The sequence below is a fragment of the Centropristis striata genome, chromosome 2 (assembly GCF_030273125.1).
Source record: "Centropristis striata isolate RG_2023a ecotype Rhode Island chromosome 2, C.striata_1.0, whole genome shotgun sequence".
NCBI classification, from domain to species: Eukaryota; Metazoa; Chordata; class Actinopteri; order Perciformes; family Serranidae; genus Centropristis; species Centropristis striata.
Window position 1 is genome coordinate 35,911,149 of NC_081518.1, and position 27,219 is coordinate 35,938,367.

The 27,219-nt window shown below is 42.3% G+C and overlaps 1 protein-coding gene across 4 annotated transcripts in view; it reads left to right on the plus strand.

The window, feature by feature from the left end:
* Positions 1-27,219, plus strand: part of celf6 (CUGBP Elav-like family member 6) — a 148,301-nt gene that overhangs the window by 89,120 nt on the left and 31,962 nt on the right. For 3 of the 4 annotated variants that reach the window (XR_009395615.1, XR_009395616.1, XM_059350210.1), the window contains exons 3-4: positions 12,511-12,559; positions 25,315-25,443. Coding sequence is in view for 1 of the 4 variants with exons in the window: in XM_059350210.1 (XP_059206193.1) it covers positions 12,511-12,559; positions 25,315-25,443 (178 nt within the window). In the remaining 3 variants the exon portion in view is untranslated. The remainder of the gene's footprint in view (positions 1-12,510; positions 12,560-25,314; positions 25,444-27,219) is intronic. The other variant, XR_009395617.1, reaches the window with a different exon arrangement.

A 27,219-nucleotide genomic window follows, 5' to 3' on the forward strand; every position in this document is an offset into this window, starting at 1 on the left:
TGATACGATAGTGCAAGTTTTATGAGTTGCAACTTTGCAAATATTCTTTTAAATAATAATAATAAAAGAAAAATATTCCGGTGTTGTTGGAAGATGTGAGGGAATGATTCCCCTCTCCCTGTTGTTAAAGCCTGCTTTTAACTGCACATCTATCTAACACTATTCACACTATACATTTTCTTTACAATCATCTCACACACATTATATGAATTGATGGGTTCATTTGTGGCATTTAAGTATCATGTTTTTTTTCCGCTCCTTGCATAGCTAGCTCTATCATTTCCCACCATGTTGTACTTGTGTTCCCTTAATGTATCTCAAATCATTTCTATTGAGCATGCTCATACACAGTGATGGCAAATGTTCTACCCAAGCACACACAGCAACATACACAATGATGTATTGTGCATTTGCAATGTAATATGTTTTACACATGGTCACTATACATCACCTGTGATGTTGTGTGAGTAGGTCTATTTGATCCCATTTGGCAGATGGATCCAATTGTCCGGGCTGATATTGGGCTGTGACAGAAAGCAATCTAATGGCAGGCTCATTGATGATGATGAGTTCTGTTCCATTGCACTGAGATCCAGTCCAATTTCAAAAGCAAATTCAGCCATTCATCTTCCAAATAATTGTGGCACTTTATCAATTGCTCCCAGTCTTTTATCTATCACTTCGATTGATGTGATCATTTTCACAAACAGCCTTCTGTGCTAACGGCGTCTTGGAACACACTTGCAGGGCAGCATGCTGGTGTGTGTGTGTGTGTGTCTAAAGGCATCTCTGCACAAGTCTGTCAGCATGTGTGAGTGTGTATGAATGTAAGCATTTGTTTGCAGCTGAGCAAGTCTACATTAGTGTGTCTCTGTGTGCTTAGTTTTTCACACGCCTGCATTTGTTTGTGTAATAACAGTCTATTGCTAGAGCTCATTACCACAATGCATCTTGTATTCCATTACTATTATTTTATTTCAGTGTTTCTTCTGCTGTGTGTATTTATGAGACCATTTAACTATGATAGTGTCTGTTTGATGAGCATCTCCATTCTCGTGACTTCTATTACCATCAGCAGCCAGTGAGTGTGTTTATGAATCCTGAATCCATTGTTTATTTGTGTGTTGTCACATGCATGTGTGTGTGTAATACGTACCTCGTACTATGATCAGCCTGTGCGTGTGTGTGTGTGTGAGAGAGAGAGAGTATGGCATGAGATTTTATCTTAGGCCTAATAGAATCAATAGCCTAAGGTGTAAAATGTTCATCTGTTAGAGGGTTTTTTGGGACTCCCTGGAGATATCTAAAATGAAGACCTAATCAGTCAGAATGGCAAAAACAGCAAAGACAAAAATCTTCTCAAAAAACACCTAATCATATTGAAGTGAAAATGAGTGTCAGACTTAAAAGGTAGCACAGCACAGCCCAAAACAAACAAAGCTCTGATTATCTTTGGAAGTGTACGTGTTAATTGTGCAACAAATGGAAAACAAAAAGAGCCAAATATTGTAATAAAACTGAAAAATGTACTAGATACATATTTTATTTCTAAGCACAGTGTATCCCACTGGTACCACTGGCAATGACCCAGAGTACCTTAGTCTGTGAAAAAGAGGGGGCATAAAATGAGATATGTGCATTGGAGAATTGTTTTTGCTGTTGAGGTTTTTAATTTTATTTTTATTTTAATAACCTCTGATTATGCCACCTGTATGACTAGCTTTACATGGAATACCACCTGGCTGTGCTATTTTTTTTAGGCAATTTGCACATGCACCTGCTACAAAGGAGAGAGCTGTCAATGTGGTGACATCCTCTCTCAGGTAAATACACGAGCATGTCTACATTATTAACCCAACACTACTGACTCTGATCCGATATGAGACACAGCCTGTCTAATGTACTAGCAGACTTCATGTGCTTAAATACATGTTTGAATGTAAATATATGTATTACTGTGATGGTTGAAGTGTAAGATCATACTGTCATTTGCTTCTTGAGTGTCCAAAATGTGTGCATTTACACTACATCTTCTCTGCCTTACATTACCGTCAGCAGGCTGCATCTTTCTGTGTGTCAGCTGAAGATAAAGTATTAGATGATTAGCATTAGCTAATTAATGAAGCTATTAATTTAGCAAATTCTTAAAATGCATTGCTACTCTTTAAAACTACAATGTTGTTTTTACGTTTTCATTAGTGTTTTATATTTTGGTGAAAATATAAAACAAATGCAACTCAGTTTAAAACATTGACTGTAAAGACTGTATATAAAATGGACGTCATGGCCCAAAGTACACATCAAATATGTTTTTCCCAACATTAGGTCCCTTCATACTGATGATATGTTAAAGTGTTGTTATTTTTCTGGTACTTTCTGGTAAGTTTCTCGTTATTTGATGCTATAAAAAGGGGTTGTTGCATCATAATAGCTGTGATTGACTCACAATTGGTCAGGTGGAACCTCGATACCATGCTATATCACTACTGCACAGACACTGACTCCAACTAAAGTCACTATTGCAAGATGACAGCCCCGTATCAGGGGTATATTGGTTTCAGTTTTATACAGTTGGATGATGTAGAGAGGCATTGTTTATCATTATAAATGGGACAAACTCATCCAACCCCTGACCCCAGTATATAGTAGTATGAAATGTTACCATGGACAGACAAAGTCTTTTCTCAATATGTATAAAAACAGGTAAATCTCGCCCAAGATAAACTCTCTATAAACAATGTGCTTTTTAAGAACCAGCCATCAGCCCCCGGCTAAATCACATAAACTCTGTGACATTTCGATGATAAACAATACAGTCTTATTCATATTTACATTTCAACAAGATTGTTTTTTTATGTACACCCCAAAGGCCAACCAAAATTTTTTTTAAATGCATTTCTTACTTCATAAAGCATTGTGAAATTTGCATTGTTTACATTGTAGTGGTATTCTCTCCTCCCTGGTGCAATGCTAACTTTTACAGTAAAAACAGAAGCTAAGCTGGAAGTGTGACAGAACATGTAACCTGATGAAAAAAGTGCTCACTTGAAATGAAAGTATTGCTGTATTCTAAAGGAACCAAATTAACAGTTTAGTTAACACTGCACAAAGCTGCCATCTGTTTTTAAGCTTAATGCTAATTAAGTAGCATACACATACACCTTTGTTCATTTCCTGTCCATACATTCAAATATAAGGATCACAAGCTCTCTGCTCTCATACCGAGCCTCCCATCCTGCCTATTTCTTTTATGCCTCTCTGTGATTCTGTGCATTTTTTGCAGGCCATTTTGAGGTGTGTGTGTATGTGTGTGTGCTCTGGGCCTTTAGTGCTCAATTGTTGGATGTTGCCATTGCCCACAGCAGAGCGAGTCCAGCTCCATTCTCCCCTTCGCTCTGTGCTCTGTGATTGCTCACCGCTGACTCCTCTCATCAGCATTGTGGTGTGTACGGGCTGCAGCACAGACCCGGCCCGGCAGGTATATGAGAGGAGCAGAGCAGGATATACACTCATAAATCTGACAGATGCATGGTGTGTCATTACCCTCCACTTATTATTATTCTCCCACTCCTCTTTATACCGTGAGCCACTTTAGCTGTTTCCCCTGCCCGGCTCGGGAACATTTGTACTGTGGCCTTGCAGAGTGATAGATGCTCCTGGGGAGGCGGGTTATTGTTCCGATTCCTGGTGTTTTGTTTGTGCGCGGGGCTGGCGCCTGAGCATTTAACCTTTTGTGTTTAGGTGTACGTATGCATTGGCAGTGGTGTGTATTCTATTATCCACTTGGATTGCTCTGTTTTTACAAATATCTCATCTGCATCAACACACATAATCACTTTCTCCTGAAATATTAGGTGTGGCACAGAATCTCTCCATTGACAAAACAGCTCAACATACATGCCATATTTAAAATTCCTTTACAAAGTCCAGACAGGCTAAATGCTTGCCATTTAGAGTAATTAATACACATGGGTTAACCAGGTGTTTAAAGGTTACAGCTTCTGCCTGTAAGCATAAAAAGTGAAGTAACTACTTTACACCACCTTCACCTGCAATGTGTTAAGACTGAATACAACCAAATGTGTAAGAGTAGCTGTTCACATCATGACATGCAAAATGAAAAGCAGACGTCAGAGAGAGCAAAGCAAAACCTCTTCTTTTTCCCTAATCCCTAATCCCAGCCTCTTATATCCATTATTTCTTTCTTTACCTTGCACTTTCTTGTAACTCCTTTCTCCTTCCTTATTATGCCACTTCCTTCACTCTTCTTCTTTTCAAATATGTACCACACACACACACACACACACACACACACACACACACAGCCCCGGCATGGTGTCCCTGTGGCCCAGAGTAAGAGAGAGAGAGAGAGAGAGGAGAGAGCAGCAGTCGCCTCACAAGAGCAGACCTCATAAAACTCCCTGTCACTTTGACTAATTTGTTAGTCTTGTCTCACTGTGTCGAATCGTCACCCCCCTTTTCCCCCTGATGCACCTCTACCCCGACTCCCCCTGTCCTTCTTTCCACCCCCCCACCCTCATATCCACGGGAAGAGGAGGGAGGGAGATAGGGAGGGAAAAAAGGGGGCAATAAATGTAATATAGTGCACTGGCCATTGGTTGCAGTGATCTACACAGCAATCCATCTACAGTCAGAGGAAGAACAGAGGCTTTATGGAGCAGAGGATAACATGATGGCTCGATTTCTCATCCACTTTCTGTCTCGGTCCGCCTCTGTCCCACCGTGAGACGAGCCCTGCTTGGCACCGGTAGAGTAAAAATAAAAATAGGAAAGGAGAATAGGGCTATTATGAATGCAGTTTGGGCTACAGTCCCTAATACTAGATTGGGTTGGACTGGGCCAAGCAGGATGGGGGAGTATAAATTGGTTCAGATGTTCCTCTGGGCCTCACAGAGGACCCAAGAGCCAATACCGGATTCATAGAGATAAATTAAAAGCCAAAATCCTGCTCCAGGGGGAATCAATTGCCAGGTAATTATGGAGAACGGGACAGAGATTACAGAGACAAAACACAAACACAGAGTTGTTCCCCTATGACGCTGAAGCATCACACCAGGGAAAACAGTGTTAGCTGGTTATGAGCAATTTTTTTTTTTTTGCCACTGCTGTGCCCCCCTCCCCTTCCCAACTCGACCCCCAGTACCTAGTCTTTAAATAGGAGCTCAAGCTCAGAGCTAAAAATAGGCCGCATTTCACCGCCAGCCACCCTCTGCTGAGCTGTCAGCGCCCCTTCTCCCTCTTCTTCACAGTGAGGCAGACACAGCCCTCCTTCATGTGTTTTCGAGGGAGACAGGCAGCGTGTGATCACTCCAGCTCTAACCCATCTCCTCCAACACACACGGCAGACCCAACCTCTCCTGACTCACTGGCCTCACAGGGAGGCTGCTGTGAACTCGCACACCAATTTGAGAGAAAGACTCATTCCCGCTGCGCTGGCCCTGTTTCTCTTCCACACAGAAATGAGGGGCAGGATGTCCTGACGTGTGAGCGATGGGTGATGGAAGGAGTAATTTGGGCTGGTACAGTACAGGCTGTGCACGATCCGGGAGCTTGCTTGACAGCAAGATAGGCCTACAGTGAGATTTTTTTTCCTGCTGTATAACCTGAATAGATCCTCAATATATAACATGTCCAATCTGGACAAGTGGCATTTTATCAAGGAATTTTGCTCTCTGTTTGCATTTCCTATTTTCCCTTCGGTTGGGCTGGTGCTATACATCAGTGGTTCTCAGCCTAAGGGGTCGAATCCCAAAGGGGGGTCGCAAGATCATTTCTGGGGGTTGGGAGAAGGTTGTGAAAAAAAAAAAAAATGTATAGTATATATAAAATAATATGTTTTAGACATTACATTACATCACGGCTCAGGTTGAGAACAAATTCATTACAGGCTGGTGTCGAAGAAAAGCCCACAATAAACTAAATTAAATGCACGTATCTGACCGGTGAGTCAAAACAGTCAGTCTTTCTAAATGTGGTAATTTCTTTCTTGGCCCATACTACAGGTTTCATGAAAATTGCGCCAGTAGAATTCCTTAAACCTGCTGATTGACAGACCGGAAAAAAACAAAAAAACATGGCTGAGGTGAAACCAAATTAAACCAATTTCAAGCTCACACTGACACTTTAAAGTGAATATTGACAAAACTGTCAATTCCACTCAATGAAACAGAATGCTCTTAATTCCCTAAACCTCCAAGGCACTGATAATAATGACAGAGGTCAGGGCATTTATAGTTGCCTTACATTGGTCAAAGGTCAGAGTCTTATAGCATCCTTATGTCTCCTTTTGGAATGAGGCTCCTCTGTCTCAGACACCACCACCTGCTCTTTGTTGGCTCTTTAAGAATAGGCAGTCTGCATTAAACATCTTTAATTGAGCCTAAAAGGCTGTAAATGGCATCAACAGCTCCAATGAATTCACTGACGGCGAAACTGCAGAATGATAATGAGAGGCATCAAACAATGGATGGCTTATCAAGAGAATGGTACCTGATGACTTAGAGACTAAATGGTATCTGATGTGTGAGATGAAATGAAATAACAGCAAAGAGAAATTCATTAACCGGTATTATTATATTTTGGAATTTAGTTATTTGTTTGTAACATTTCACTGTGAAAAGGTCACAGCTTCAGAATAAATGTGCCTACCTAGCTTAGCTTTCATGAAAAATCTTTAGACTGTTACAAGTTAACTTTTCTCTCTACATCACAAAACTCCAGAATTCTAAACAATCATGGGTCACAGTGAGGCAAACAGCATGTAGCTGTACCTCCATTTCAACCACTCTTGCAAACGTAGTTGTGTATTCTACAGTATGTTTCAATGCATTTCAAATGGCAGCAGAGCCTGATCTGCAGCTGTGGTGAACAACATTACATGGTAGAGCACAAACATTGGTGTAACTGTTTCAATAAAATTTGACAGCGGCGAGTCAGGAAACAAGTTATTTGTTTTGGAAGAAAAAAAAACATTTCCACAATTCTCTCGGGGAAGTCAAGTAAACAGAATTATTTTGGGGGAATGTGAGTTTATGCAGGGCTCAAACAGAGTAATGCTTTATCACAGTTTTGGCAGCAGTGGCTTTGTTGTTGCATGTAGATGCAGCCAAAACTAAATGAGTATAACTTTATTTATTTCCTCGGTGAACAAACTAAAACCCGAATGACAATGTGACACTTTATTAATTATTTTGCTTTTATTATACTAATTTAACTGTACTGCACAGTCACACTGCACATATGGTTATAAAATGAATCAGTGTCTCTTCCACAATAAAACTGCTGTTATTAAAGAGAAAAATCGGTGATCAGATGTTCAGCATCCCTGCAAACGTAAATTAATCTTACAGAAGTTCATCATCAGCCTTTGACACCCGATTTGTGGAGACAGACTGCATATGTGTGCCTTTGCCACTCTGCACCTTCTCTATATATTTTGCTATTAAGACAAACCGGTCTTCACTCTTCCCTCCATTTGGTGAGCCATATTTGTCATATGCCACTGTGATTGGCACAGCTGTTTAAAAGTTATGAGATGAGTAATGTGACTGGCTGAGGAGGTAATGATTCATCACCACGCCTTCTATTAATATGCCTTTCGTGCGTGGATGCTCCCTGAGGAACAAAAATAGCAGGTGTGCCCGGATATGCCTTCATTGAACATCATCTGCGCAAGACACAACACTTGTTGGTGCATGAATTGTTAAACCCTTGTTTGGAAATGTCTTTTTTTATACTGTATGCTTTAAACTCACTGTCTTTTTCTGAATTATATGATATTTAATGCACAAGCAGCACTTTTTGTAGCCCAGTGTAGTGTGTAGCCCAACTTTTACCAAATATCTACCCGGAAGACATCAGAATTATCTGCGTGTCCCAGATATTTTTTTTTCTGATGGACAAATTATTATAGAATTGATATTAAGTAATCATAGTTAATCAACATGTCCCCAATACTGACAAGTTCTAACGGTTCCAGACTTATTTAGTTGATGAAACAGAATGGGCAGTTAAATAAATGCAACCCATTTGAAAAATCAGGATCTCCCCATAAGGGTAATTTATTCACTTCAGCTCAATTTGGATTGCTAAAAAGTTCAACTTTTGCACCCAATATGTCTTCTAAAAAGAAAGAAAGTTAGGAGCCACAAGCAAAAAGACCCAACCATGGACAAATAGTTTAAGTGCACACACTTCTGTAACTTCTGTATTTAGAGTGTCCAGTAGATAGCTTTTCTCCTTGCTTGCTTTTTGAGTAGTGATATTCACGAAGCATAGTCAAACACGGTCAAAGGCCAGCGATGTCCTTGTCTCTCTTTCTTTCCCCTGCACTGCTATCAATCAGACCAAGTAGCCAAAGATAGATGGACTGAAATGCATGTGGACACAAACACACACAGAGACATACACTCTGAAATGTACACACAGTCCTTTACTGGAAAATATAAGCAAGTTCCTCTCTTCCACACTGTTGGTTTTCCACCCCTCCGTGACTTCAGCTGACTTTTATTCATCATAACAGAATGAAAAATATAGATTTGCCTCTGGAGATTAGAGCAAAGAAAAAATGAATGTATAGACATAAAGGAAATAGAGCATGAAGGAGGGGGAAATATGGAGAGGGGAAAAAAGTGAGTGAAAGAAAGAGAAAGACAGGAAAAAAGGGAGAGATGAAGAGAAAGAGAGATGGCCTCTCTAAGTGCAGCAGCACACAGGCACAGAGCTGTGAGTTCCCAGGCAAGACAGCATGAGCTGCCTATTTGTCAGCATTGATCAACCCATTAAGGGGCTGTGGTGGGAAGCATATTGGTTTTGGAGGCCAAAGGGGCAGAGAGAGACAAAGATAAAGCAAGACGGGGGGTGTTGAACTCCTTTCAGCCTCGGCAGCCACACGTCTATAGGATGAAAAACCCTGTAGTCCCCCTCTCCAATGTCTATGCAGTTCATTTTGCAGGGCCCGACGGGAAGGTAGTATATGTCATTTGTCTTACAGCATCTCTCGAGGCTCCACTGTATGTGTTATCTTAGCTTTCTGCCACTGCAATGCTAATAAGGAACTAGCTAGCTTCTCAGACAGGCAGAATGTCACTTGTCCTCTTCCTCAGTGTGTGTACGTATGTGTGTAGGCAAAGGGTGGGTGGTGGGGCAGGGGGTAGAGGTGGGTCCTGGCCCTAGGGGAAAGCAGGCTGCCTCTTCGCCCAGCCTCTGATGAATTCATATAATTAACTCTCCCTTGATCTGTTGGCTAATCCTGCACTCAGTAATAAGGGATTAAAATGTCACCTAAGCCACCTGCTGTTATTGAGCCCCTAGACTTTTTGTGCCTCTGTGTGTGTGCGACAGTGAGGGAGAGAGGAAGATAGAGAGAGGGAGAGAAAGAGAGAGAGAGAGGTTAAAAGCAAAGTGAACTTCAAGATTTTTGTACATTAAGCGCATGTGCGAGAAGTATTTATTCTGTTTGCACAAGAAAATGTATGTAGAGGACACTATAAAGTATCTCAAAGAAGCAGACGTAACTAACTGCTGCCATATGCATGTGAGCGCTACTCACAGCTCCATAGTTTGGCATCAAGCTGAACTCCATAATTTGGCAGGAAGCTGGAGCAGACGTTGCAGCAGACTCGCTCTGAAAACTCATTGTCACAGTCACTAAAAAGGGACATGAAAGTGGGACATGCTGGAAGGTGGGAGTTGAGAAATCTTTTTTCCTCCCCTCTCACTATGACCTCCTTGGACCAAGTAAAGAAAAAAGGAAGAAAAAAAGAAGAAAGAAAGGAGTGCCAATTGGTTGGCTAACAGCCCACAGACCAACGGCCAGCTTGCCTTGCCTGCCTGCCGGCCACCTCCGCTCGGTTGCTTAGCAACCCCAAGTGTACTTTTGGGTTGTCTAATGACTCTTGTTGCTGCAGTGGCTCAGGGGCTACTAATGAAGCCTCCTGACCAATCGCTGCCGTTTAAGACCTGGAAGCTGACTGATCACTGGACAGGGATTTCGGGACTTCGGGCTACTCTAAAGCTCTTATGTGAGACAAATTCTGCCCCTAACCTGAGCTGCTATCAACTCAAGACACACTCTCTCTCACACACACTTACAATATGTACACAGGACTAACCTTAACTAACTGCTCACAAGGCTCCAACTGACCTTAATTCTCTCCACCGTCTACTTACATATATCAATGCTTCACCCTACCTGATCTTTACCTCACTCTTACATGTAAACATATTCAGTCCAATAGTGAAGAATGATGCTGTCCCCATCTGGCTGTTTTAGGCCATACAAAGAGGATAATAATGACGTTAAGGGCCCTTTTAGCCCTTGATCCACACTATAAATACAAAACCAACAGGACTCTATGTCTACTCTATTCTCCCAGAGCCTCTGTAAACCAGCCCCCGAATGTGGCTCAAACATCTGGACTCCTTCCCCCTTGACGACATGAGGACATTAAGTGACAAGCCATTTTACATTTGCTCACAGTTTTTCGAGATTGCAGATAAAAGGCCTAGATCAAAACAGCCATCTCTCCCTTGTTGTTTCAGCATTGACACTACAATGTGCATATGCACAACAGTCACACATCAGGATGTGCAATGTCAAGCAAGGCAAATTAACTCAAAGGCATCAACTTTTTTCCTGCTTGATACAAATTTTCAAACTTGCACAGTTCTCACCTACCATATATTCCCATTCCTACAGTCTAGGTAGGCCTGCCACATAATAATTTGGCATTTTTCAAGGATTGGGGTCCACAAAGTCTGCCTGGGGGATTAAACTTTGAGGTTCAAGTCAGTGCACATACAACTGGGTTTGCAGGCTTCTTCCAGACACCCATTTGTAGAATAAGGGACACCTGTCTTGCGCGTGGTCTTCTCCTATCACTTTTTGCATGTCTTGTAGTTTGGAGACCACACAGATCTGTCAGGGATTCAGCCTTGTGAAATGGCCTTTTTCCTGATTCTGCAAAAATCAAATGAATAGATGGTGTATATTTACCTCTTTGCCTCTGTTTTTACACATCTGTGTGCATTTGTGCAAGTTCATCTGAGTGTGACTGCGCCTGTGTCTGAGTCTGTGTGTGTGTGTGTGTGTGTGTGTGTGTGTGTGTGTGTGTGTGTGTGTGTGTGTGTGTGGCTTAATTCGCTTGTTGTTCTGATGTGTCCGTCATCTCTCTAAGCTTTGTTCCAGTGTCACAGCATATTGCTGGGCGAGTACATTACGTCCCCAGGGTGTCACCATGTATACGCTTGTCTATACATGTCCAAAGTCTTAGGTCTATATTTGGCTGTGGTCAACTGCTGTCAAGTGCTGTGTTGCCTGAGGGCCCAACACCCACTGTGCTGCCCTAGCTGACTGATCTGAGGGGGCAGTACCGTGTGCCATTCACTGGCACTCACATGTTGGACCTGTCTGCATGGCCTAGTTAGAAAGATAGGCCCACTGCTGACTGAAGCCAGAAAAACACCATGCCAAATATAAAACACAATGCCAAATATGACATGCGTGGGTAGCCTCAATAAGCAAGGGTCTTCGAGGGTGGCTCTTAACACCCACCCTTTTCACAAAGGAAAGAGGGAATATTATTATTCCTTTTTCAGGCACAGGATCGAGTGTTTTTCTGTTTTCATATTCAAACTCCAGGGAGTGAGAAAAAATGAAACCATAGACAGGGGAGCAAAAAGAGCCAGGGGAGTTTTTATTCACGGCATGCAGTTTTTAAAAGGGCTTTTTTATGTTAGCTTGGCGACGTTTTGCTTTCACCTCACTATAAAATGGTTCTTCAAAGGTTGTTTATCGATTCCCTACTGTTAACCTTTCACGAGCCGTTTCACGGCTACGCTGTTCGGTGGCTCTCAATGGCTTCCAAGAGGAGCAGGCTGGGGCAGGGTGGGGTTGGCTGTCCAGACCAGTGGCATATTGGCTGTGAGTCGCAAAAGGGCCTTCTGGGCAGGGAGTAGAGAGAGACAGGAGGAAGGGATGGAGGCAGAGAAAGAGGGATTGCTGAGGGTCAGGGATGAGCAGGATATAGCTGGTGACTGGGAGTCTGGAGCCAGGAGGGGACAGGAAGAGCAAGGGCCAGCCTGAAAGGACCTCTCCCTGTGGGGCTGGGAGTGGCTGATGTAATGGCATTAATCTCCAAGTGCCATCTGACACCCAGTGTGGCTCCGTCATTGAAAAGTGCTAATTCTGCTGAACTGTGAGGGGAATTCAGGCATCTCTAGAGGCAGTGCCCTGGATTAATTAAACACGTTGGCATGGAGCACTGAACAGATTTATCTCTTTTACGGCATCGTCACTGTTTGATTTTTTGCGTTTAGCTCACAGAGCAGGACAAACTCAGGACATTAACGCCAGGAACACTGCCACATTTCACTTGTTCCTTTCCCACTTCACATATTGTAGCCATTGCTCCTATCGTTTTGTGCTAACCTGGGATTTCCCTTCTCTTCCTCCTCTTCCTTTCTCTACTTCTCTCTCCCTCTCTCCAGATGAACCGGCCCATCCAGGTGAAGCCAGCCGACAGCGAAGGACGAGGAGGTAATTAACCTTCTCCTGGTCTCCATTGCAGCCCCCCCCAAAAAACACACACACACACACACACACACACACACACACACACACACACACACACACACACACACACACACACACAAACACACAAATACACTGGAACTGTGCACACGCAATCCTTAATATTCTGCTCTCACTTGAGACACACTGGGAGTTAGTAGTGTAGCCCGTAATATAGGTCACTTGCTTCTATTGACTTCCCATCTGTGCCAGCAGAGGGGCTGTCTCAGGTTCACAGTCACTGGGAGCGGTTCAAAGACGAGACAGAGAGACATAGGGAGAAAGAGAGAGAGAACAGAAATATAGAAACACCCCAGAGCTGCTATTTGGAGAGAGACAGTATCAATTTGACTGATTGTGTTAAATTATTAGTAAGTAAATGAAGGGAAGACATAAAATACATCTCACAAAGTGAGACGTAACATTATTTAAGGTGTTTGGAAACTCTTTGTGGTATACACAGTATCTGTTTTTGTCGAGAAATAATAGCACAACTTATTGACTGTTACACAGTCTCGAATTCCGTTAAAATCAACACATATATGTACAGCATTATACAGTATAAATGTGCCTAGTAATAGCACTGTCACATGATTACATTGGCATTATATGTATAGTATAGTACACTGTAGAACCATCTAACATTATCAGAGTCACATTCAGAGGGATTCATTGTGAGATTTCAGTTTAATTCTATTGGCAAACAGTGTGTTGTAGTTGGGTCAATTTCTGGTTTTGCTGGTCAGGTCTGGCGTATAACCTTAATCTGGCTTGATTTTAGACAAACCAGCTGAATAGTCATTTGTCGTAATGGCCGGCGGCGTTACGGTGCTAAATCCAACTTGTATTGCATTAGTATACGGTTTTTCCTCACACATACTTTCCTTGGGCAGGCCGCCCAGGTATATTAACAGCCGCCAAAGTATACTTGGCAACCAATTTTAGCATCCGTCCAAGAGAACAACGCCATCCACGATTGAATAACTCTTGGACAGTCTCTCCTTGCTCATCAAATGCTCTGCAGAGAAACAGACGTTCTCGGGTATTGCGTAAGTAGACAGAGACATGCAGTTATAAGCAATATGATAATGTGATTGACACATAGATTCATAAAGAGAATTGGATACAGCATTGGAAGTATGGCCCCATTCATTTCTATGAAAGTTGCTCAGAGGCACATGAAGCCAAAACAAAGTTTGTCTTCCGGGAATAAAATGACCTGGATCTTCTGCTTCTGTGGGGCCGATTTACTTACAATTTATGACGAAGGAGCATGCATTTGTATGTTGTTTTTTATTAAGAAGTGAATTTGTTTTTTTGGTGACGAGATGAGACATGACAGGGAAAAAAGCTAAAACTGTGACTAAAAAGTAATGTCTTCGAGGTGCATTACTGCAGATAAGTGGACTGGAGTTGCTCATGGACTCTCTCAGTCTCCTTATGTTCCACTCAGGAGTGGCTGCTGAGTCAAATGCTACACCAAGTGGTAAACGTTGGTATATCAGTCCAGTCCAGGGATAGGCTTAATATCAAACCATTTACAAACATTTAATACCATAACTGCACATGCATGTTAAATTAGATCATTTGTTTTAAAATAATGTTAATCTTAACCTGAAAAGCATGCATCATCGCATTTAAATGTGCATTTGTGCTTTGACATTGCACTGGTTCTCTTGCACAGCCTCCTCTCTCCATCTTTAGTCTGACTGACATGGTGATTGACTAGATCATTCTGAAACCATTTGTGGCTAACATCACTGAGGTTAATGCAGATTAAGCCTGTTAAAGATTTACATGGGTTGAATTGGATCTAATTGGACCGGTCTGTGTCTGCCCTGTGCTTGCATTTCAGAGTGGTGATTTAGACTGCCTAGGTCAGATTAGACTGAGCCACTTCGCTGATTTATGTGGTCAAGTGTGAATCAGATGGCCCATTTCTATTGCCACACACACCCCCGTGTAGATCTTATTTTTGTCATGGCGGCACTTTAATTAACGGCCATCTAAAAACAGGCAAAGTCTGACCGACAAGGCCTGGGCGAGAGCCAATCGGCATTCTCACCAAGATAAATTGGATCTCTGGACTTAAGAGGGGAGGATGGATGGGTCCCAATATCAATTACTACCCTTTTTTCAGGAGAAAGAGAAGGGAGATGAACAGGCAGTGTGAATGAAATACAGAGAGCTCTTAGGCTGGCACAGCCCCGGCTAGTCTGTCAGATGAACTTTCTATATGGGAGGACAGGATAGGACACAGCACAGAATGAAATAAGACCAAGCAGACAGGCCCCAACAGAGATATTGAGCGTTAATGGCAACAGGAAGTCAGCAGACAGGCCAGGGAAGTAAACCACAGTCGTGGCTGACAATGAAATGAGATTTACTATGAAGGCCTGTGGTTAAAGGAAAATAGACAGCACAGCGAGGGCTGACTAGAGGAGAAAGTAGCAAGGGATTCATCTGTGGAAGGCTGAGGAGCAGTCAGGTGCACCAATCCCAGTGGGCCTCCAGATTGTCAAACCCAGAGCTGCACCAGGACATTTGTACCTCTAGAATCGAGTCACATTAATCACAACCAAGACATCAGCAATTATCTGTCATGGGAACTTGTGCAGGGGTCTCTATTACGTGCCTTTGCAGGCATTAGGGCCCATTACTCCATTTGGAGACTCCAGTAGCCCCTCTTTTGTTCACAGTGTCCCTGAGAGACATCTTTTCTCTAGGGATATAGGAGTGTGAGAAGTAAAACCAGCGCTCAAAAAATGACGAAAGGGGGGGGGGGGCTCACAATCCTGTTGCTCGGCTGCCATTGTGGATCACAGAGCTGATTCTCTGGCTGTCTATTACAATGACTCATGTCTTATTTTATTTTTTCCTTGGATTATCGAGAAAGAATGGAGCATGGGAGAGGAGCTTCACAGCCTTTAAATCTATTTCTGTTCCTTGAATCAGCCGACCTCTTCCCCACAAAGTCCACATTTATCTGATGCGCTTAACACCACTTTTTTTTCTGCCCAATTCTATCAAACCATGATTTCAACTCAGAGATACTGAGAGAACAATTGAGGCATTGGTCTTCTGTTCACTTGCTCTGTGGTCAGTGCAGAAACAGACACGGTACTGTATCTCCACTTGAAACCCAAGCAATTTGCTTCAATCCAAAAGGGCTAGAAATGAGGAAAAGTGGACATATCTTGGTCTCTCTCGCTCTCTCTCTCTGTCCCTATTGCTTCCCTTCTTTCTCCCTCTCTCATTGGTAAAGCAATGCAAGGGGAGAGATGAAGCGAGTGATAGTGAGAGAGGTGGGGATTATGTACAAGGCCCACGGAGGAATGCAAGAGAGTGAGAGATGGAAGACAAAAAGAGCGAGAGGGGAAGAGACGACAGGATGAGAAAGTTAACGGAGGGTGATGGAGGCAGCTGAGTGAATCTCAGCAGTAAATCATCTCAGAGCCGCCCCATCCCTATCTCCTCCTCGCCTCGCCAGGAATCTTTTTCCCCCTGACCTTGTCTGCCGCTGTGTCTGTGAAGAAAAGATGGGGCCAGATTATCTATGATTGGAGATGGCCATTATCTAAACACAATCTTGGAGCCAGGTCCCACTCCTCTAGCCACTGCTGTGAGACTGGAGACCACACTGATGAGAAGAGAGATGATGGGTCAGCCAGCAACACCCTCTCCTTTTATTAACTCTGATAAGATGGTTTCAACACTCTCCCGAAATGCCCAGCAACCTCCATCAACATCGACTTTTTCACAAAGTGCCACTCTCAGTGCATTTGTCTACACACAGTCTCTTTACCCTACTTGTTTATTAGCTCCCCATACTTTTGTTTTATTGGATACTTATACAGTGCCAGGAGCATTGCAATCCCTGCATTTGATACTCAGCAGCCCTGTGTGAGCCTTTTTAATATCTTACCCATGCCTTTTTGTCTGTCTGGCTGAGGGGAGTCTTTGTGAATGGGTCGTGTTTGTCCTTGCCAACCTGCTGCTCTTCAGAAGGTTGACCCCAGTCGGGGCAGTGAAGAGATTGACAGGACCTTAAGATGTTGCGCACTGTGCTGTCATGCCCCACCCCAGCAGGTAGGAAAGAGTGAGGGCTGCTGGCTGGCTAAGTCTGGCAGGCCACAGGGGAGGGGCTGTCTGGAGGCACCTCACGCCCACAGAAGAGCGCGCTCCACTTTACATGCAAATGAAGCCAAAAGATCCCTCTGTGCCTCTGGACACGATCGTGCAAAACTCTGAAAAGTCAAGAAGAACCCTGGCAGCGGTTGATGTGTGTGTGTGCGTGCATGGAGAAACACACACAGACGTGGGGACACTTGGACAGGCAAAAGATGTCAAGGCTTTCCAACAGTGACCATTGCTGGGTTTTCATTTAAGGTTGTGAGGCATTGGTTTTAATTACTTTTATTTGCAGAGCTCCATGATTGGACCTTGCCATTAGAGATGTTTCTAACGTAGAAAAAAAAGAAGTTAAAATATTTGGACTGAAGCCACAACTGGACAGTTTCCTTGATTGTTCTGCGCTGTTTTTTTTTTTATCATGCATACCAGAAGATTTATAGCTCCCCTCCCACTCCCCTGGGTAAATAGATGTGACAGCTCTAGTGGTATAAGTAATGCATTTACAAACACGAAGCCTGTATCCTCTCATTGTGCATGATACACTGAAAATTTGAATGTTTGTTCTCCTCTGATTATTCCATTTACCACCTCACTATACTGGATAATCCACTTGCATACATCAGATTGGGACCAGCAGCTGAAAGGTTTAGAGTGTGGTTGCACATCATTTTCACTCGGATGGGGTCTAATTACATCTGTTAGCTGGGTAGGAACTAAACATGAGTTAGAAGTAGAATGGGGCTTATAAAGTAGTTGAAGCCGTTGCCTAAAGGCAAAAGGAATGCTTGTGGGGGTTGAGAAACACAGCTGAACAGATATATCATACAGGTTGATTTTCAATTACCGCACTACATTACTTTACACATTCACTTCAATACTGTACGTGAACTGTGCATATTAACACAGAGTTATACGTTATGTTTGAGCATTATTTTTAAAACTGTAAATCAACCTGGAATAAAACACTGTACTGTTGCTGTACTACTTCAGGGAAACTACTGTATGAACAGTCTCATTCAGGAAAATGGTTGAGTGGGTGCGAAACTATGAAATTATTCAGCATTCTGCTTCAATAGTGTGCTTAAATCTCAATCAAGCAAATTTTCTTATTACTAACATTAAATCAAATGATTCCCTGTAATATAAAAGAGTAGATCATTGCTGCTGTGATAAGTATTACACCATTCTGCAGTTTTTTGCATGTGTAGGCTCCAGGTCCCTGCTTATACACAGCCTTTAGGTTAGCTTAAAAAGTTACGTATGACATCTAATATTTTTAAGTTCATAACACTTCCTAACCTTCCTGTTCCACCTGCTAATATCACAATGTACAACGGTTTAGATCTTCTACTTTAGTTAAAGCTGAAATACCACAGTGTAAAAATACTGTTTCAAGTAAAAGCACAAAAGAATAGCATCAACATGTACCTAAAGCACCCAGAGTAAAATGCTCATTACACTGTAATAAATTATTCTGTAGTCATTTCATTTTACTTAATATATTTGATAAAATGTATTAAATATAAATGCGTCCTTGATTTTGAGGCAGTTGTTTAAGTAACTTTAATATAAAAATGTTTGAGATAGAATTTACTTATTTTGATCACATTAAATATCATCTTTATGTGTATGTAATTCTAAATCAAGAGAATTTGGAATGAATCCAACACAGTAGAATTAGTCCGTTTTTAATTGACAGGCACTTCCTGTTAAGTTGTTATCAACTCAACTTGTAACGTAGTTAGATTTAATTAATAATATTGTTTGCAATCTGTTGCCTCAATTTTATTGAGTAGCTATTGTTTATCTCTTTTTACAGTGTATGCAGAATGGCCCATTTCGGAATAATACATATAAATGGATTATAGTTGGTGATGCATTAATGTGTTCATCACTTTAATTCCATAGCTGCTCAATTTACTTACTTTATGTACTACTGTAGCTATAATATGTTATAATTTATTTGTTGGTAACATTTTTATTAATTATCTCAATTGAAAATAATTAAAATAATTATCTCTGAGATGTAGTGGACTGGAATTATAATGTAGCATGAAAAGGACCTTCAAAATCTTACTTAAGTATAGTATTTTTCCACTGCTGTGTATCAAACTATTAATATTACTATTTATTAACATAGGCCCCATCAAATGGACTGCATTTGTATAATGATTTTTTGTCGTAGTGACCACTCAAAGCTACAGGTCGGCTTTCACACACGCACATTCACACACAGGTGGCCGAGGCTACCCTGCAAGGTGCCACCTGCTCATCAGTTACTTATTAACACACACTCATACACCCATTGGACAGCTAACGGGAGCAATTTTGGGTTGCAGGCATAATGCTACCTAGAGGTTGGTTATTTGGATGTCACATGACAAATTTTTATTTTTAAGTTAAAATGCTTTCAATCGTCTTTATGATAATGTCCCTCATTCACTTCGTAGCATCCCCATTCTTACCAAAAAAACACTGACAGCACCTCTTATATTAACCATTAAAAACAAAACAAAAAACCCTACCACAGTTCTGAGGTGAACTCGGATCAGGCAAGTTTTATGATAACAAATATTATTCTTTGACTTTTGTTCTATGTGTGATGTACTCATTTTAAATAGAATGCAGCATATGTTGCCATTTAAATATAACAATTTATGCATCCCTCAGGGGAAAATCAATTTCTGGATGTGTAGCAATGTGTTCTGAGTACTTTTACTGTATTTGATACAGTACGATTCACTCCACTTCATTTTCCTTTGTTAATTTCTTTTTAAGCCTAACACTGTTATATTAATAACAACTCTACAAACTGTTTAATGTTATTAATGATTAAATACCATTGACTGCCAGTGATTGCTTGTCCAATGAATAATTAATCAATTGATAAGCTGTTTTTCAGCACTATTTCTTTCACAAGAAAGATAATGGTAATCTATTAATGTTTCTATAAAAAGCAGCATGGAGGTAACGTTTCTGTGAGTAAATGAGGCTTGTAAGAGGTGAATTATCCCCTGAAGTTATTTGAGAAAGGGAAATTAAGTCTGTTAAGGATGCAAAAATCTTATGGCCAGAGGACTATTAACTCCAGATTTAAACAGTTACAAGAATGCCTTGTCTGTGACAGCATCGCATGTATCCCTAAAACGGCAATTCTGGGATTTTTTTCTTTCAATGATGTGCAAATGTATGATGCTCATTATGTAAAAAGCCTATTCAGAAAGCAAATGACACCTTTTGATTTCAAACACTCCTGCCTTTACCCAACTGGGACATACAGTGGATGATGAAAAATATAGTTTCACTCAGTATTAGGAAGCTGTTCTCAACATTTTGTACGCTGGGTCTGTACGCCTACATGTGCGAGCGTGTCTGGTGGCGGGCCTCCCAGGCAGCAGCGCACCAGCATCAGGCTTTTCTAATGAGACCATAAGAAGCACAACTTCTCTGTTGTGCTGCCTGGAACATTACTCTGCATTTGAAATGCACCCAGCGGCCTAGCAGGCATCTTTTATCGTTGGATGCAGCTGTCCATGCTTTCTGAACACTTACTACTACCAAGCTTCCCTGACTGCTGCCAGCGGGCAATAAGTGATAGAATCATGAAAAAAAGGGGGAAAAAAAGAAATATTTACCACGACACAGGAGCAGGAGAGTAATTCTTTAAAGAGAATATTCCCATTATTGGCAAACAAAAGCAGAAACTTTTGAAAAGTAGACTTCACAGCAACTGATTCTTTGCCTGGAGTGAAAGAGCAGGGTGAGGCATGACAATAAAGGGTAAAGAGAAAGATACAGAGAGGGTAACCGAGAGACAAAAGGAGATGAGAGGGAAGGAAAAGCACAATCTATATGCATATACTGCAGCCTACAACACAAGTAGCACTTTATTCCAGGGAGAGAAGCATCAATCTTGACAGCATATGGCGTCTGTGCAAAATCCATTAATTTTTAATATACCGGGCGCTGAAATGAAAAGGCTTCCTGAGACAAGCAATTGTCAGATGTCAGTAGTGTTTTGATAACTTTTTTGATCTCCCTTTTTTATTTGCATTCATAAAACGGGGCTGTCCACATGCCACCTCAGTTTGGACATGGCTGGAGACTGACATGGAACCATTTTCCACACAATTGCTCCCACCTTCAGTCAGGAGATGAGGAGACAAAATAGACGTATGTGTGAAAGGAAGTGAGCGAGCACTGGCAAATAAAGTCTGTCTTCATATGCATAGACATACATATACAGTACTGTACATAGTTTAATAAAAATATCATATCCTATCCATCCATATAAACAAACCATTTATTTAGTCGATTTAATGTTTCAGGATTATTTATTTGTTATTTGATTATTCCGTGATACAAAAATATCAAAGTGATATATAACTACCACTCCTACCACACACACACACAGACATGCACACACATTATTTTAAAGTAGTGGCAATGTTTAAAAGTGCAGATTACAAAGGTCTCTCCAGAGTAGAGCAGAGAAGTGCTATAGAGCTCAAATGTTCTCCAGCTGTGTGGCTCAGCTCTGTTAGAGGGATAAGATGAGTCCCTCTCAATGAGAGATAAGTACCAAGAGGTCAAACAGTCAGCCCAATGAGTTCTGCCACACTTCTGTATCCTCAGACAGTTCCATAGGAAGGTCCTCACCCCTCTTAATGCAAATACATGACTGCTTTTGAGAAAAGTATTCTTTTTTTTTCTCCCCTCCTCTCCCCACTTTTAACGGATAACTCTTTAGAGTCGTGGAGTTGTCTCCTTGTGCGTTACAAGGGTGCATTACAAGATATTTATTCATATTCATAAAATGCCAATTTAAAGCGTGCGAGTGGCCATAGGAGATGAGCGAGAACATGCAAAATCCAATAAGGGCTGCTTCGGAGACAGGTGCAAAGTGGACTAATTAATAGCAATCTATACACTAGCCAGGGCATGCAGTGGGCCGACTGAGACACTCTTAGGTCAGGCAATGAAAAGATAGCAGCTCCAAATTCATTTTCTCACCGTGGCTCTCCCAAAGGAAGGCTCCCAAGTACACTCACACTTCCTTTAATGCCTTCACTGGGGTGTAATTTATTTTTGCGTTTGCCAGCACATTTGGAAAGTTCATTACTTCGCTCATGGCTTGTTAATTAGCCTTGTAAAGCCGCCATTAGATCTCCTCGGGCCAGGACCGAGATGAGACTTTTGTCCCAAAACATTAACACACTGCAGGAGGCCTGTAAAACCGCACTCTGCCCATTTAAGTTGTAACAGTGACACCTCAGTGAAAAGCTGAAAGATGGAGGGACAATCAAGGCAAAGTCATGTGCGCTTTGGACGAGCTGTTGCCTCATTTCATGTTTCACCTTTGCTGCCATGGACAGGGGTCAGGCTCATTTCTCTCCAACACCTGTTCAGGGCTGACTTTACAGCTACGCAGCTCCTCCGCTGACGCCCAATATCCAGCTAGATGTCTGTCCTCCTGTCGGTCTTTGCTAAATTCTAGTCGACGGTATAAATGGCTGTCTCAGCGGTGATCTCCTCAGGGTTCTCGCTCATTTCCAACTCTGGAGCTCCAAGGGGTGGAGGGACAGTAATGGACCAGACTTAGCTGGCAGGGTTGAGAATTCCTGCTGTGTGAGGCGTGACTGCAGGAACACGGACTGACACCACAGCTACAACACCAGCAGAACAGACCAGGCAGCATGGCCTTATTGATTATGCAGGTGCTCATTTGTGTGGCCAAGCGGGTAGCAGGCACGTGTCTCATTTGAACTTTACAGGAATGGAACAGGATCCGATTTCCCCGCTGCAAAAAGGAAGCCCTGGTGCTTTATTTTTAGAACAGCTGCATCTAATGGGGCCTGGCAGGTACAGGAGGCGTCACATCTGTCGAGGCCCAGGTGATGCTCTCGCCCTCCGCTCCTCGCCCGCTCCCTACCAGTCAAATGACTCACACTGAAGATCAACAGTGTCATTTCCAATAAACTCTTCTTCCTCTTCCTGCCACTTTCCATCAGTTCTGGCGATGGGTTCTTGCTAGTAGCCATTTCATTCCACAACACAGCGGAATAGGGGATGCATAATGTAAAAGATGTAAAGAAGATGAATGCACTGTCTAATGCCAGGGCACTAGGAAGATTAATTAGAAAAATCCAGCTTTCTGGCTGGCCAAAATCTAGTGGTATAGAGCCCATACATCTGAGCCAGAGTGCCCCCCCCCCCCTGGAAATCAGGAAGCTACTTTGACATGCAGTGCGAGTGAAGATATTGGTGCAGGTGGAGCTGCCCTTCAAACCTAATGAGGAGCAACACTGCAAATCCCACTCCCGTTGAGTATTGCAAACGAAATTGGAAAAAGACAGTAGTCAATGTCAGGCCAGATGTTAAATCACACTAGATTCAGACTGTACAAGGGGACTGCTTTCTCATTTTAACACTTTTCCGAGACCACTTAACCTTGACCTTTTCCTGCTGATAAAGTTTACCAAAGATGGTGGTTTAATAGTCAGAATACAGCCCTGATATTTCTACAATCATACACATCATTGCTTTTAAGTGCATTCATTTATTGTGTCGAACTAGTATAGTGCCCAATTAAAATGTGCCCTTATAGGTTGGTAAGTGCCTTTATAGCGTCAGCTAGCCACACTAGAGAATACAAGTTATATGATAGCTATTTTGGACAAGCTATTTCAGGAAATAAAAGCTTTCAATCCAAAAGTTACATGGCTGATAGTTGAAATGTTTGAGTTTGCTAATGTAACATCTACGGTTATGCTTCCCTCATCTGTTCCTGAACGTGCTGTAGTGGGTTACGGGGGACAGGCTGTACCAGCAAGCCTCTAAGCAATATACTACTGAGTACCCCACTTCAGTTTGGACCCGAGACTCAAAATCAGATCGGTCAGTGAACCACCAAGTTCCATGTACTGCATGGTAAAATTACTGTTTTTGTCAAAGAAGAGTGGTCCCACTGTGGATGGTAGAGCAAAACATATTTTAGAAATCTAAAAAAATCAGTTTATGTGTATGTTATATTGAGAATATTTCCTCCCCTCTACCGTGCCACCAGACAGTCCTTTCAGAAGAGGGAATTGCAGCTGATATCTATGCTTTCTTCAAAGCCACCAGACTCCATTGACAAAAACAGCAATTTTATTTTTTAGAAATATGTTCCGTAGATCTCAGGAGTTCATACTCGACACTGGACTTTTCAAATGGCTCTTGTGAAGTTGTAAAGTGTGAAGTTGATCATATTAATGGCTGATTTGCTCCAAGCACCTCAGAAGCATTTTAGCAACATTTTTCTATTGTTGACACAAAAATGAGGTAATTTACTCATAAATATTGGAAAGTAAGTACCTAATGAAACCATGCATTTAACAAAAATATTTAGTCAGGAGTTCATTTATATCAATAAAGATGACAAACTGTAATGTTTTGTCATTCTTTCTTTTCAAGACACGAGAATTAGACCTTGTAGCTTTCATAGTTTAAAGTTTTTATAGTTAGCTTTCACACATTCGATGTTGCAATGCTTTCTGCAAGCATCCTTCTTTGTCACTGGGCCATGAAAGCATAAGGTTGTGGCCATGGTTACTGTGGTTAAATTGTGCAGAAAGAAGTAATTTACCACTTGTATTGTAGAATTATGCAGTGTGTGCACAAAATAGTAGAAAGACAAAGTATTACTCTGAATTGCACCACAGTGAATCTAGCTTAATTTAAGTTTGCATTTGTTGGAAGTTGAAAAAATGACAAATCTGCAAACCTCGGGCTGATAATTATCTAAACAAAACTTTTCACTGAAAAGCTTCACCTGTTATTTCTGGGTGGCCAACACTGGGCAATGCACATAATCATGTCTAGTAAATTAAGTTAAATTGTTAAATTAGTTAAGTTAATTCTACTCGACTCAATTTCTAAAGGTTTTGTTCCTTGACGTCAAGTTTTCTATAAGGATTTGTAGTAAAGGAATGCGATTGCTGAGAGTGTATAGTGTTGAATGACACACCAGCACACACTGGCTGCGACATGGTTTAGTTTTGTTACTTTTCCAGAGTTTATCACGGGATAGATTGTGCAGCAGACTTTACTCTTGCTTATTATAAATCCAACTCCTTTGGTGATGAGAAAATGTTCTACCATGTTCCTGTTCCATGTTCTCTTTCAACTCAGTGACTTTAGCATCCAGACGATCTAACAGTTTGTCTACCTGTGCAAAATATTCCCGCTCTCTTTTTACATTTACCTGAAACCCACAGCGCTCCAAAACATCATCTGTATCAAACGTCACCGTGGCAGACTTGAATAGCTCACTGGAAACAGGAATATATCTCCCTCATACCAGGGTGGGGTGGCACACCACACAACAGTAAGATCAACAACAATAACAACAACAGCAGCAGCAGCAGCAGCAGCAGTGTAGGCTCAACACAGCAGACTGCTGATAAAAGAGGGTGGTGGTGGGGGGGTTGAGTTGCACAAGTTCCTCTCAGCTCAGCAGAACGGTGCCATCAGCTGTAGCATTTGTCTGTTCTCTCCTCTCTTCCACCCTTCCTCCTTCCCTCCCCCCTTCCTCTCTTCCTATCCAGAAGACAGGAAGCTGTTTGTGGGAATGCTCGGCAAGCAGCAGAGCGAGGACGACGTCCGGCGGCTGTTCGAGACCTTCGGCCAGATCGAGGAGTGCACCGTCCTGCGAGGGCCTGATGGGGCCAGTAAGGGTCAGAGCCCACACACCTCCCACTCTTTCTTTTTTTTCTCCCCTGTCTGTCTTTTTATCCCTTTGTCTGTCTGTACGTGTGCTGTCTCTCTTTCTCCTCCTGCTCCTTACATTTTTAGAATCATGCTTCACCTGCTGTGCACTCATTGACATCGTCTGCGATCCACTCTGCTCTTCTGAATAACTCATCCACCCCTTCAGCTATTCTGTTTTTTCACCACCTCTTATGTGTCTCGCTCACATTTCTTTCATACCTCATTGTCACCGTGCTCCGACACCTCCTCCCCTCCCTCTTTCCTTTTCTCACTACTCTCTGTATTCCCCTTCCCTTTTTTATTCTCACTCTACCTCTTCTTCCTCACTCCTTTTTTCTTTCCCTCCCGAACTTTTTCTCATGTTGTCTCTTCATCTCGGCAGCTCCTCTCACCCTGGGCTTGTACTCAACAAATCCATCACACAACACCTCGCCTTTCAGCTCACCCCTCTCCTCCTCCTCCTTCTCCTCCTCCTCCTCCTCTTCCTGTTATCTGAAAAGCGGAGGGGTGTAATCATGTTTGTTTCCCACATTCCCGTCATCCCTCCCCAGAGACGCCAATGGACGATAATGTCCTACTGTAAATAAAGCAGCCAGGCTCTGGGTTTTGCTGCTGTCACTCACTGTGCAGCAGATTTGCCTGCATTCAGGAACAGCTTATGCATTCATGTCTGTGGCTTATGTGCTATTTAGTTAGTAGAGCGTGGTCAAATTAAAGATGCCTGTGAAATGTGCGATGCAGGTGGGATTGTTCTGAGAGAGCGAGAGGCTCCCCCATCATCCTTTGATGGGTCTCTGTCTCACAGCCATATTCGGAGCGATAACGCCAGTGATATTGCTCGGAACCTCTACCTTCCTTTCTCTCTGTTTACTGTGATTTATTCTCCTATATGAAGCGTCTGGATGTGTGAAAAGGATGTGTGGGAAGGCAAGGGAGAGGGGTTGATAATGCGCAAGCCTTCTGAGTATATCAAAGAGAAAAGGCTGGCTATATTGAACCACATGCCTATCTGTGTCTACATCTGTTCCTCTCACTGTTAATCCCGGGTCTATTGCTCTGCGTCGCCCCACCGGCCCACTACCTTTCTTTCTCCCTGGCTTGTTTCCTCTTTTTGCTGTCGCTCCCTCCCTCTCTGGCTCCCCCTCTTCCTGTCTGCTCAGATGCCTCAAGCTGATTGACAGCACATAAAATGAAATAAGGCCGGTGCTGCTGTGTCAGACAGGAGCTAGTTTTCTCCCTCATTCGCGCTTTCACTCCTTTTCACCCTCCTGCACTCCACAACTCATCTCCTTTTTCTTTCTCCTCTCTTCACATACCATACGTTTCCTGTGTTGGTATTTGTCCATTATCACTGGCTTGATCATTATCTTTTCTTCCAAGTTGTCACTGCTATGAAATGGAAAACTGTAGAGCAATGTTAACTACGAATGCAACCACCAGACAAAGGTCTCACATATAGGTATCTGGTCCTATCACTCACTGTGCAACAGTCCCACGCAATCATTACGGGATGTTACGGCAAATTATTTTGCCAGCCGCCTCGCTTGGGATGAGGTTCCCGTAATTTGAATGAGACAGACCTTGAAATTGACAGTGCTATCTGTTCCATGATGGAGGCTTTGTCCCCTGTTGATGTAAATTTATGCTACTCAGAAGCTTTTCAGCACCCCTCTTCACCCAATAAAAAGGCCGAGAAGTTTAACATCCATCTCTCTATGGCGCTGCTCCTCAAAGTACTTTCA